The sequence below is a fragment of the Pristis pectinata genome, chromosome 17 (genome assembly GCF_009764475.1).
Source record: "Pristis pectinata isolate sPriPec2 chromosome 17, sPriPec2.1.pri, whole genome shotgun sequence".
In the NCBI taxonomy this organism is placed as follows: Eukaryota; Metazoa; Chordata; class Chondrichthyes; order Rhinopristiformes; family Pristidae; genus Pristis; species Pristis pectinata.
In genome coordinates this window covers 4,512,806-4,525,628 of record NC_067421.1, presented here as the reverse complement: position 1 = coordinate 4,525,628, position 12,823 = coordinate 4,512,806, and the positions used below count along the sequence as shown (strand labels likewise).

Genomic DNA, 12,823 nt, shown 5'->3' with positions numbered 1-12,823 from the left:
ATCAAAGCCATGATGACTGTGACAACAACATTCTAAGTGGCACAGTGGGTCTCACGATCCAATGCTGGTGAAACTAGGAGGAGAAATGTAACTTCTACCCTTCACCTATTGCTGACAGTTTATGATATCTGATACTTAAAGTTGGGTGATTGATTTTTGGACAATAAAGTTATAAAGGGATATGGGGCTAACGCAGAAACATGATGTTGAGGTAAAAGATCTTGTGGAATCGTAGAGCAGAGCAGCTCCGTCCATCCCCACCGTTAACCTGCCGCCACTCTCGGCTCATCTCGGTCTTTCCACCCCCATGCCCAGGGAAGTGGGGTTACAGATCCACGTTTGCCCACAACATTCAGAACAAATGTATCACACAAAGCTGACACTTTACGAGCACGCCCATCCACCTCACACTCCGCACTCCTGCCATCTTCCACACTTCGAACCTGCCCTTAACCCTTTGCTGTGCATTCTGTTGTCACCTGGACCGTCCTCACCCACAGTCACTCACTCCAGGGACCATTTCCTTTGCTTGCGTTGTCGAGTTTCAGTCCATGGGCACAATGTAACCCATGGAGTTGCAGGTGGTACCTTTGATAGCTCCACTGCCCTTGGTACAACAGGAAAGTTTAAGACAAGGCGTCCTTGTGAATTTACCACTCTTCTGTTAAAAACATTGCAGCTAATCGTCTTTACGTGAACTGTCAGTCAATGAAGCAGTCTCAGTAGTGAGATAGTAGAAGCAGAATTGAAAATTTTCATTCAGATGGAAATTAGATTTCTTTGGTGAAATCTCGTTGTGGGATGCAGAAGTAATTTGAGAGACTTGTTTCATCAACAGTCACTTCACCGTTATCTCACAGCCCTGCCAGGATGATAGAGACAAAACAGACAGACACTTCAGTCATCTAGATATTCCTGTGGAATAGTTCTGCATTGCCTTTTCCTGTTGTACATGTTTCCTCGTCTGAATGAAAACCCCATTTTATCTGTTAATAAAGGTTTCACATAACTTAAGCTCAAGATTTCATAATAGGCAAAATATACACTGTCAAATGGCAAAACCAACTCTTCCCCTTCCTTGCCACTAATTAGCTTCCAGTTATCAGTAACATTAGGTTATAAACACAGGCAGCAGTGAGTGGAAACGATACAGTCCATAGTCAGGTCCAACATGACAACAGAAGGCCGAGCTTTCACAACGTAATCAAGGGCCGTTCCTCCTCACCAGTAGGGGCCTCACAAAAACCTGTGTGAACTCAGGGCCAGTCTTTTTATTAAGACTGGCTAAAGCTCTTCCAACTCCTTGTGGATAGTAATGTTCAACCCAGATGCTACTGTTTTAAATTTGTGGAAGTTGTACAAACCTAATCTGTCTCGGGGAAAACTCTGCCCCCAGCCTCTTGTTCAGGAGGAGTTTTCACCTTTGCCCAAACATCAGCATGGACCATGATACACAGAACAGTAGAGCACAGTACAGGCCCTTGGGCCACCATGTTGTGCCAACCTATATAAGCCTACTACACGATCAATCTGACCCTTCCCTCCTACACAGCACATAACCCTCCATTTTTCTTACATCCATGTGCCTATCTAAGAGTCTTTTAAATGTTCCTATTGTATCAGCCTCTCCCACCACCCCCGGCAGTGTGTTCCAGGCACCCACCACTCTCTGTGCAAGGAACTCTGTCTCTGACATCTCCCCTGAACATTCCTCCTCTGGTATTGGCCATTGCTGCCCTAGGAGAAAAGTACTGGCTGTCCACTCTATCAATGATCTTATACACCTCTATCAAGTCACCTCTCATCCTGCATTGGTCCAGGAGAAAAGCCCTAAAGTACTGGCTGTCCACTCTATCAATGCCTCTCATGATCTTATACACCTCTATCAAGTCGCCTCTCATCCTGCATTGGTCCAGGAGAAAAGCCCTAACTCGCTCAACCTAACCTCATAAGACATGCTCTCCAATCCAGGCAGCCATCCTGGTAAATGTCCTCTGCACCCTCTCTATAAAGCTTCCACATCCTTCCTATAATGAAGTGACCAGAACTGAACACAATCCTCCAAGTGTGGTCTAGCCAGTTTTATAGAGCTGTAACATTACCTCCCAGCTCTTCAACTCAATCTTGTGACTAACAAAGGCCAGGACAGCATACGCCTTCTTAACCACCCTATCAACTTGCATGGCAACTTTGAGGGATCTATGGACTTGGACCCCAAGATCCCTCTGTTCCTCCACACTGCTCAGAATCCTGCCATTAACCTTGTACTCTGCCTTTATGTTCGTTCTTCCAAAGTGTCTAATTTCACACTTTTCGGATTGAACTCCATCTGCCACTTCTCCGCCTGTCTGTATCCTCTTGTAACCTATGACAACCTTCGACACTGTCCATATCATGTCCAACTTTGGTGTCATCTGCAGACTTACCAAGCCATCCCTCCACTTCCTCATCCAAGTCATTCATTAAAAAAAAATCACAAAGAGTAGGGGTCCCAGAACAGATATCTGAGGAACACCACTGGTCACCAACCTCCAGGCAGAATGCTCTCCACCTGCTACCACCCTCTGCCTTCTGTGGACAAAGCAATTCCGAATCCATGCAGCCAAGTCTCCGTGGATCCCATGTCTCATGACTTTCTGCATGAGCCGACCATGGGGAACCTTGTCAAATGCCTTACTAAAGTCCATATACACCACATCCACCGCTCTGCCTTCATCTATTTGTTTTGTCACCTCCTTGAAAAACTCGCTTAGGCTCGTCAGGCACAACCTGCCCCTCACAAAGCTATGCTGACTATCCCTAATAAGACTATGCTTCTCCAAATGCTCGTAAATCCTATACCCAAGAATCCTCTTCAATAGTTTGCCTACCACTGATGTAAGATTCACTAGTCTACAATTCCCAGGATTATCCCTGTTACATTTTTTGAACAAGGGAACAACATTTGCCATCCTCCAATCCTCTGGTACCACTCCCATGGTCAGGGAGGACGCAAAGATCATGAATGCCCCAGCAAACTCTTCCCTCGCTTCCCATAGAACCTGGCGTATATCCCATCTGGTCCCAGGGACTTACCTATCCAAATGTTTTTTTTAGAAGCTCCAACACTGCCTCTTTCTTAACCTCAACGTGCTCCAGCACATAAGCCTGTTCTGTGCTGACCTCACATTCATCCAAGTCCCTCTCCCTGGTGAACACTGAATCAAAGTATTCATTAAGGACCTCCTCTGCCTCCAGGCACATTTCCCCCTTTAATTCCTGAGCGGTCCTACCTTCACTCTAGCCATCCTGCTGTTCTTCACGTACGAGTAGAACGCCTTGGGGTTTTCCTTAATCCTACTCGCCAAGGCCTTCTCATGTCCCCTTCTTGCTCTCCTAAGTCTCCCTTTAAGCCTCTTCCTGGCTACCTTATAATTCTCAAGAGCCCTGGCTGATTTTTGCTTCCTAAACCTTAAGTACGCTTCCTTCTTCCTCTTGACCTCTCGTCAACCATGGTTCCTTCACCCTACCATCCCTTCCCTGTCTCAGTGGTACAAACCTATCCAGAACCCCATGCAAGTGGTCCCTAAACCACCTCCACATTTCTAAGGGGGATTTCCCTGAGAACAGCTGTTCCCAATTTACACTTCCAAGTTCCTGCCTGATACCATTATAATTAGCCTCCTTTTCCCATATCCTATCCTTGTCCATGGCTATGCTAAAGGTCAGGGAGTTGTGCTCCCTATCTCCGAAACGCTTGCCCACCGGAAGGTCTGTCACCTGACCAGGTTCATTGCCTAGTACTAGAAACGTGGAAAGAAAACATTGTTTATGACAAAGATCTGATTTCACAACTCACTGATCAAACTTTGCTTTACACATTCCCTCACTGCAGACAGTGTCTTCCACCAGCCCAAGCATCGCTGATCGAGGTGATGTGCTGGCTGAGAGAAACATCCAGGACATGATTTTGTAACTCTTCCCCACCTCCCACAGCAAACAATCACATCAGATGACATTAATAAACTATAGCAGTATAACTAAAATTAAGACCTTTATTTTAAAAAAGAACTGCTCTAGAAGTGCAATGAGCATCTATACAAAAACAGATTAAGGCAAGACTTCTGTGCACTGACTGTAGGGAATGGAACTGCACATGAAGACATCCGATGAACACAGTCTTATTACACAGTGTGGGGGTCTGCACCAGTCTTATTACACAGTGTAGGGGTCTGCGACAAGGCCGCTGTGGGGAACGTCTACTTCTCTCAGAACTAGCACTTGCAATGGTTATCCACTTGCCACCAACTGAACCAGACTGAGCGCCAGTCTGGAGACGGGGCCGCACACAGGTTCAATTCCCACCAGGAGTACTGAGCAGAGGAGCGGCCCCCAGCACACAGACTGGAGGACTGAGCATGGGGGCAGTTAGCAAGTTGGAGGCAAACTGAACACGAGATCAGTTACCCGACCGTTGACCACAGAATCAGTTACCAGGCCGGAGCAGTGTTTGCAAGGCGCCTAATTCTCCTGTAAAACAAGAAAATAATGCAAGTAATTGTTAGCAGCAGAAATAAATCACCTGGAGGAATGGTTGGTCTTCAGGGTTTACACACACCTCCTCCCAGGTAACGCACTCACTCAAATTTTGCATGGTGGGTGGGGGGAGGGGCATGCCTTGTGTATGTGGGGGAGGGGTGGGTGGAGGAGGGGTGTGCCCTGTGGGTGGTGGAAGGGTGGGGGGGGCAGGGGTGTGCCCTGTGGGTGGGGGGGAGTGGGTGGAGGGGGGGGGAGTGGGTGGAGGAGGGGTGTGCTCTGTGGGGGGGGGGGGCAGGGGTGGGTGGAGGAGGGATGTGGTGGGGGGAGGGGTGTGGGGGGAGGAGTGTGGGGTGGGTGGAGGGGTGTGCCCTGTGGGTGGGGGAGGTGTGTGGGGGGGGGGGGGATTGCGCGCAGGGCGTGTGTGAGCAACGAGCAGCACTGTCACCACACGATGAGCTGGAGGGGACGTACCGGGTGTTTCGGTCTTGATCGCGAATCTTCTTCTCCATCTCTGCGTCGGTCAGCGTCTCCAGCAGAGGGCACCACTGGTCTGCATCGCCCGTGTTCCTGATGGCGATCTCCACTGTCGGCAGCGGGTTCTCACTGCGGCACAGAACACAGTCAGTCAGGGCAGGGCGACAGCCCTCCCTGCTCCCGCTGGGACATCCTGCTCCCGCTGGGACATCCTGCTCCTGGCCCTTGCATCGAGTGCTGCAGGAACTCAGCGGGTCAGGCAGCATCCATGGAGGCAGAAGGATGGTCAGCATTACAGGTCGAGACTGACCAAGTGTAGAGAGGGGCAATGGCCAATAGAAAGGGCTGGGGGGGGGGGGGGGGTGGGGGGGGGAATGAGGCAGGGGATGGATGGAACCAGGTGAGAAGGGGGTTGGGGGGCAGATAGAACCAGGTGGGGAAGGGGAGATGTTGGAAGAACCTGGGTGGATTAGAACGAGAGAGGGAGGAGGACAGGAGTGAGGTTACTTCAGGCGGAATATGAGGTGTTTGAGGCCTTCTTCTGGTTTGGATTTGGCCACACTGTGGCTGTGGAGGAGGCTGAGGACAGACAGGTCAGTGTGGGAATGGGAAGGGAGTTGAAATGGTCGGCGACTGGGAGCTGCAGGTGGCCACTGCAGACAGGGCACAGGTGCTCGGTAAAATGGTCACCCAATCCGTGCTTGGTCTGGCCAATGTAGGGGAGGCCACATCAACAGCATCAAGTGCAGCAAATGAGGAGCATGTGAATCTCTGCCACACCTGAAAGCGCCGTCTGGGTCCTCGATGGCAGTGAGGGAAGGAAATAGTGTTGGATCTCCTATGGTTGCAGGGGAAAATTGCCAGGGGTCGGAGTTGGGGGGGGGGGTGGGGGGGGGGGGGGGGAGGTGAGCGAACGAGGAGAAAGGTTCCTGCAGAAAGCGGAAAGGGGGTGGACAAATAGCACAGTCACACTGGGCTCCACAAGAAGCCACGACATGAAACATACCGCACCCGTTTTAACAGAGAACATGGTAGGGCCCTGAACAGTGTTGTACAACAGAGACTCTGAAGGATACAGGTACATTGTTCCTTGAAAGTGGCAACACAGGTAGACAGGGCAGTGAAGAAGGCATTTGGCACGCTGACCTTCATCGGTCTGGGCACTGAGTACAGGAGTTGGGACTTCAGATTACAGCTGTACAAGGTGTTGGTGAGACCACACTTGAAGAACTGTGTGCAGCTCTGGTCGCCCAGGAAAGATGTTATTGAGCTGGAAAGGGTGCAGAAAAGATTCATAAGGATGTTATCAGGACCAAATGGCTTGAGTTATAAGGCTGGATAGGCTGGGACTGTTTTCCCTGGAGCGTAGGAGGCTGAGGGGTGACCTGATAGAGGTGTATGAAATCATGAGGGACATAGATAAGGTGAATGGTCAGTCTTTTTCCCAGGGTAGGGGAGTCTAAAACTATAGAAGACACAGGTTTAAGGTGAGATGGGAAAGATTTAAAAGGGACCCAAGGGGAAACTTTTCCACACAGAGTGTGGTGGGTGTGTGGAACGAGCTGCCAGAGGAAGCTGTAGAGGTGGATACAATTATAATGTTTAAAAGATATAGTACATGGATAGAGGGATGTGCACCAAATACAGGCAAAAGGGACAGGCTCGGGTAGATATCTTGTTGGCGTGGACCAGTTGGGCAGAAGGGCCTGTTTCCGTGCTGTATGACTCTGTGACAGTGCAGCACAGGCTCTTCGGCCCACCATGTCTGTACAGACCATGGTACCAATTTAAGCTGCAAATCTGCCCACACGCGGGCCCTATCCCTCCATTCCCTGCCCGTTCATGTGCCTGTCTAAATGCCACTTAAGTGATGTGATGATACGTGCCTCCTCCACTTCCCCTGGCAGCGTGTTCCAGGCACCCACCAGTGTAAAAAAAACTTGCCTTGTAAATCTCCTTCACGTTCCCCCTCTCACCTTAAAGCTATGCCCTCCAGTATCTGACATTTCCACCCTGGGGAAAAGACTCTGACCACCTCCCAGATCTACATTTCATTGTTTTATATGCTTCTATATAAGGTTGTCCCCTCAGCCTCCAATGCTCTAGAGAAAACAACCCAAGTTCTTCCAACCTCTCAAATTCAGGAAACATCCTGGTGACCTCTTCTGCACCCTCTCCAAAGCCTCCACATCCTTCCTGTAATGTGGCGACCCCAGAAATGCACACAGTACTCCAAATGTGGCCCAACTAAAGTTTTATACAGCCACAGCATGACTTCCCGAATTTCCCGACAGTGGTATTTCGGAGACAGTGACCACAACTCCCTGACATTTACCCTTGCCTGGAGAGGGATAGGAGCAGACAGTATGGGAAAGTATTTAACTGGGGGAGGGGGAATTATGATGCTATTAGGCAGGAACTTGGAAGTGTAAATTGGGAACAGATGTACTCAGGGAAATGCATGTGGAAATGTGGAAGTTGATTAGAGATCACTTGGATGGGGTTCTGGATAGGTTTGTCCCATTGAGGCAGGGAAAGGATGGTTGGGTGAAGGAACCGTGGTTGACAAGAGATGTGGAATATCCAGTGAAGAGGAAGAAAGAAGCTTACTTAAGGTTTAGGAAGCAAGGATCAGACAGGGCTCTAGAGAGTTACAAGGTCGCCAGGAAGGAGCCTAAGAATAGATTTAGGAGAGCTAGAAGGGGGCATGAGAAAGCCTTGGCGAGTAGGATCAAGGAAAACCCCAAGGCGTTCCATTCGTATGTGAAGAATAGGATGATGACTAGAGTGAGGGTAGGACCAAATAGGGATAGAGGAGGAGACGTGCCTGGAGTCAGAGGCAGGGGAGGTCCCTAATGAATACGTTCCTTCAGTATTCACCTGTGAGAGAGACCTTGACGTTTGTGAGGACAGCATAAAACAGGCAGATAAGCCAGAACATGTTTATGTTAAGGAGGAGGATGTGCTGGAACTTTTGAAAAACATTAGGATAGAAAAGTCCCCGGGGCCGGATGGGATATATCCCAGGATACTCTGGGGAGCAAGGGAAGAGATTTCTGAGCCCATGGCGATGACCTTTGCATCCTCACTGGCCACAGGAGTAGTACCAGATGACTGAAGGGTGGCAAATGTTATTCCTCCAAAGCCAGTATATCTTTCCTCAAGTAAGACCAGAACTGCACGCAGTACTCCAGGTGCAGCCTCACCAGTACCCTGTACAGTTGCAATAAAGCAACCTTTTACAATTCATGCACAAGCACTCCCGAGTCCCTCTGCACAACAGCATGCTGCAATCTTTCACCATTTAAATAATAATCTGCTCTTCTATTTTTCCTTCCAAAGTGGATGACCTCACATTTACCAAATTGTACTCCATCTGCCAGACCCTTGCCCACTCATTTGACCTATCTATATCTCTCTGCAGTCTCTCCGCATGCTCTGCTACAGCTACTTCTTGGTTTATTGCCTGTGCCACTGTAATGTTATTATTTGGTGGCCTCTAGACAACTCCCACCAGTTATTTTTTCCCTTTACAATTCCTAAGGGCAGGCACGGTAGTGTAGCGGTGAGCGTAACACTACTACAGCGCCAGCGACCCAGGATCCAATTCCAGCCACCGTCTGTAAGGAGTTTGTACGTTCTCCCCGTGTCTGCGTGGGTTTCCTCCGGGTGCTCCGTTTTCCTCCCACATTCCCAAGACGTACGGGTTAGGAAGTTGTGGGCATGCTATGTTGGTGCCGGAAGCGTGGCGACACTTGCGGGCTGCCCCCAGAACACTCTATGCAAAAGATGTATTTCACTGTGTGACTAATAAAGATGTCTTGTTCAAGAAAGGGAGTACAGATAACCATCGGAATTATAGACCAGTGACTCTTACTTAAGTGGAAAAGATTCTTAGAGACAGGATTTATGAGCATTTGGAGAAGCATAGTCTGATAAGGGATAGTCAGCATTGCTTTGTGAAGGGCAAGTTGTGCCTCACAAGCTTGATTGAATTCTTTGAGGATATGACAAAACACATTGATGAGGATAGAGCAGTGGATCTGGTGTATATGGACTTTAGTAAGGCATTTATCAAAGTTCCCTGTGATAGGCTCATTCAGAAGGTCAGGAGGCATGGGATCCAGGGAAACTTGGCTGTGTGGATACAGGATTGGCTCACCCATAGAAGGCAGAGGGTGGCTGTAGATGGAGCGTATTCTGCCTGGAAGTCAGTGACCACTGGTGTTCCACAGGGATCTGTTCTTTGTGATTTTTATAAATGACTTGGATGAAGAAGTGGAAGGGTGGGTTACTAATGATGATGATGATACAAAGGTTGGTGGTGGTGTGGACAGTGTAGAAGGTTGTCGAGAGTTACACAGGACATTGATAGGATGCAAAGCTGGGTTGAGAAGTGGCAGATGGAGTTCAACCTGGAAAAGTGTGAAGTGATCCACTTTGGAAGTTCGAAATTGAAGGCAGAATACAGGGTTAATGGCAGGTTTCTAAGCAGTGTGGAGGAGCACAGGGATATTGGGGTCCAAGTCCATAGATCCCTCAAAGTTCTCGCGCAAGTTGATAGGTGGACTGGTCCATGTTCAAAGACTCAGCTGCCAGCCTTGATGAGTATGCCACCACCATCACAGACTTTATCAGCAAGTGTGTGGCGGACTGTGTACCAAAGAGGACAATCCAGGTGTTCCCAAACAGGAAACCATGGATGAACCGGGAGATCCACTCCCTACTGAAGGAGAGGACTGCTGCACACAAATCTGGTGATCCTGATCTGTATAAGAAATCGAGGTATGACCTTCGGAAAGCTATCAGGGATACCAAGAGGCAATACTGACTCAAAATAGAGTCCCTGACCAGCTGTCAGTTATGGCAGGGCTTACATGCCATAACAGGCTACAAGACGAAGCCGGGCTGCATAGTTAACAACAGTGCATCCCTTCCTGATGAACTTAACACATTCTATGCACATTTTGAACAGAAGGGAAGTGGATTGTCACCATCCACCCTGACAGCCTCCAATGCAACTGAACCTGTGATCACAGTGGAGGATATAAGATCAGTCATCCGGAGAGTGAACACGAGGAAAGCACCTGGCCCAGATGGTGTCCCTGGCCAAGTGCTCAGATCTTGTGCTGTTCAGCTGGCGGGAGTATTTGCGGACATATTTAACCTCTCCCTGCTTCAATCTCAGGTTCCCACCTGTTTTAAGAAGACCACTATCATCCTGGTACCGAAGAAAAGCGAGGTAACATGACTCAATGACTACCGACCAGTGGCTCTGACATCCACCATCATGAAGTGCTTTGAGAGGTTGGTCTTGGCACACATCAACTCTAGCCTCCAGACAACCTGGACCCATTGCAATTCGTCTATCGCTGAAACAGGTCTACAGTGGATGCCATCTCCCTGGCCCTACACTCAGCTCTGGAGCATCTGGACAGTAAAGACACATATGTTAGACTATTGTTTATTGACTACAGCTCTGCCTTCAATACAATAATCCCAAGCAAGCTTGTTATCAAACTCCGAGACCTAGGACTCAACACCTCCCTCTGTAACTGGATCCTTGAATTTCTAACAAACAGACCGCAATCAGTGAGGATAGGCAGCAATACCTCCGGCACGATTATGCTCAACACTGGTGCCCCACAAGGCTGCGTCCTCAGCCCTCTACTCTACTCCCTATACGCTCACGACTGTGTGGCCGGATTCTACTCTAACTCCATCTACAAGTTTGCAGCGATGAGTTGGAGTACAGGAAGGAGATAGAGAGCTTAGTGGAATGGTGTCATTACAACAACCTTTCCCTCAATGTCAGCAAAACGAAAGAGCTGGTCATTGATTTCAGGAAAGGGGGTGGTGTACATGCACCTGTCTACATCAATGGTGCTGAGGTAGAGAGGGTTGAGAGCTTCAAGTTCCTGGGAGTGAACATCACCAACAGCCTGTCCTGGTGAAATCACGTAGATGCCACGGCCATGAAAGCTCACCAGCGCCTCTACTTCCTCAGGAGGCTAAAGAAATTTGGATTGTTCCCTTTGACTCTCACCAACTTTAACCGATGCACCATAGAAAGCATCCTATCTGGATGTATCACGGCTTGGTATGGCAACTGCTCTGCCCAGGACCGCAAGAAACTGCAGAGAGTTGTGGACACAGCCCAGCGCATCACGGGCACCAGCCTCCCCTCCTTGGACTCTGTCTTTACCTCTCACTGCCTTGGTGAAGCAGCCAGCATAATCAAAGAGCCCACCCACCTGGGACATTCTCTCTTCTCTCCTCTTCCATCGGGTAGAAGATACAGGAGCCTGAGGGCATGTACCACCAGACTTGACAGCTTCTACCCCACTGTGATAAGACTATTGAATGGTTCCCTCATACAATGAGATGGACTATGATCTCACGATCTACCTTGTGACCTCGCACCTTATTGCACTGCACTTTCTCTGTAGCTGTGACACTTTACTCTGTACTGTTATTGTTTTACACTCTACTAACTCAATGTAACTGCACTGTGTACTGAATTGACCTGTACGATCGGTTTGCAAGACAAGTTTTTCACTGTACCTCGGTACAAGTGACAATGATAAACCAATACCAATAGGGTTGTTAAGAAGGCCTTCATTAGTCAGGGGATTGAGTTCAAGAGCCATGAGGTAATGTTGCAGCTCTTTAAAACCCTGGTTAGACCACACAGAACATTGTGTTCAGTTCTGGTCGCCTCAGTATAGGAAGAATGTGGAAGCTTTGGAGAGGGTGCAGAGGAGATTTACCAGGATGCTGCCTGGATTGGTGAGCATGTCTTATGAGGATAGGTTGAGTGAGCTAGGGCTTTTCTCTTTGGAGAGAAGGAGGATGAGAGGTGACGACAAGATGATAAGAGTGGACAGTCAGAGACTTTTTCCTAGGGCAGAAATGGCTCACACGAGGGGGCATAATTTTAAGGTGATTGGAGGAAAGTACAGGGGGGGATATCAGAGGTAAGTGTTTTACACATAAGTGGTGGGTGCGTGGAACACACTGCCGGCAGAGGTTGTGGGGGCAGATACATTAGGGACACTTAAGAGACCCTTAGATAGGCACATGGATGATAGAGAAATGGAGGGGAACCTGGGAGGGAAGGGTTAGATTGATCTCAGAGTAGGTTAAAATGTGGGCACAACATCATGGGCCAAGGACCTGTACTGTGCTGTGTGGTCTGTGTTTTGTACTCATTGTCAAAACTGATGAAGTATGCTGTACACCTTCTTTACTACCCTATCTATTTATGTGGCCACTTTCATGGAGTTGAACCCTAAGATCCTTGGTAGTTGATTCAGTGTAGGCAGGATGTCAGTCAGGGCAGTGGAATGTTCCTCCTGTAAGTTGTGGGAAGTCAGGGAACCTCACTGTCTCCCTGATGACTACATCTACTTCCCACAGATGTAGTCATCAGGGAGACAGTGAGGTTTCCCTGACACCCGGGTCAAGGAACTGGAGCTGGAGTTGGATGTACTCAGGACCATCCGGGAAGCTGAGGGCTTCACAGATGAGACTTTTACTGAGGTGATCACACCCAAGGCACAGGCTTCAGATAGATGGGTGACCACCAGGAGAAGTAAGCGGAGTAGGCAAACAGTGGGAAAGTGAGAGGAGACTCAAGACAGGAGATTCTGTGGCTGCAGGAGAGACACCATGATGGTGTGTTGCCTGAAGGATGGCTCCAAACAGCTGCAGAAGATTCTCGAGCGGGAGGGCAAACAGCCAGAAGTCGGTGCACATGTTATAGATAGAGCAAGGGATAAGGTTCTGCAGAATGAGTATTGGGATTTGGGTAAGAAGGAGCAGAATCTCG

The 12,823-nt window shown here is 48.9% G+C and overlaps 1 protein-coding gene across 2 annotated transcripts in view; it reads right to left on the bottom strand.

Moving 5' to 3' along the window:
• Nucleotides 1–4,004: 4,004 nt before the first annotated feature.
• The window catches only part of LOC127579653 (SWI/SNF-related matrix-associated actin-dependent regulator of chromatin subfamily B member 1-A), a 56,745-nt gene continuing 47,926 nt past the window's right edge, over nucleotides 4,005–12,823 (bottom strand). The window contains exons 8-9 of one of the 2 annotated variants that reach the window (XM_052032581.1): nucleotides 4,990–5,121; nucleotides 4,005–4,509 (exon numbers count right to left, since the gene is read on the bottom strand). In XM_052032581.1, the coding sequence (XP_051888541.1) occupies nucleotides 4,470–4,509; nucleotides 4,990–5,121 (172 nt within the window). In that variant the 3' untranslated portion in view covers nucleotides 4,005–4,469. The remainder of the gene's footprint in view (nucleotides 4,510–4,989; nucleotides 5,122–12,823) is intronic. The other variant, XM_052032580.1, reaches the window with a different exon arrangement.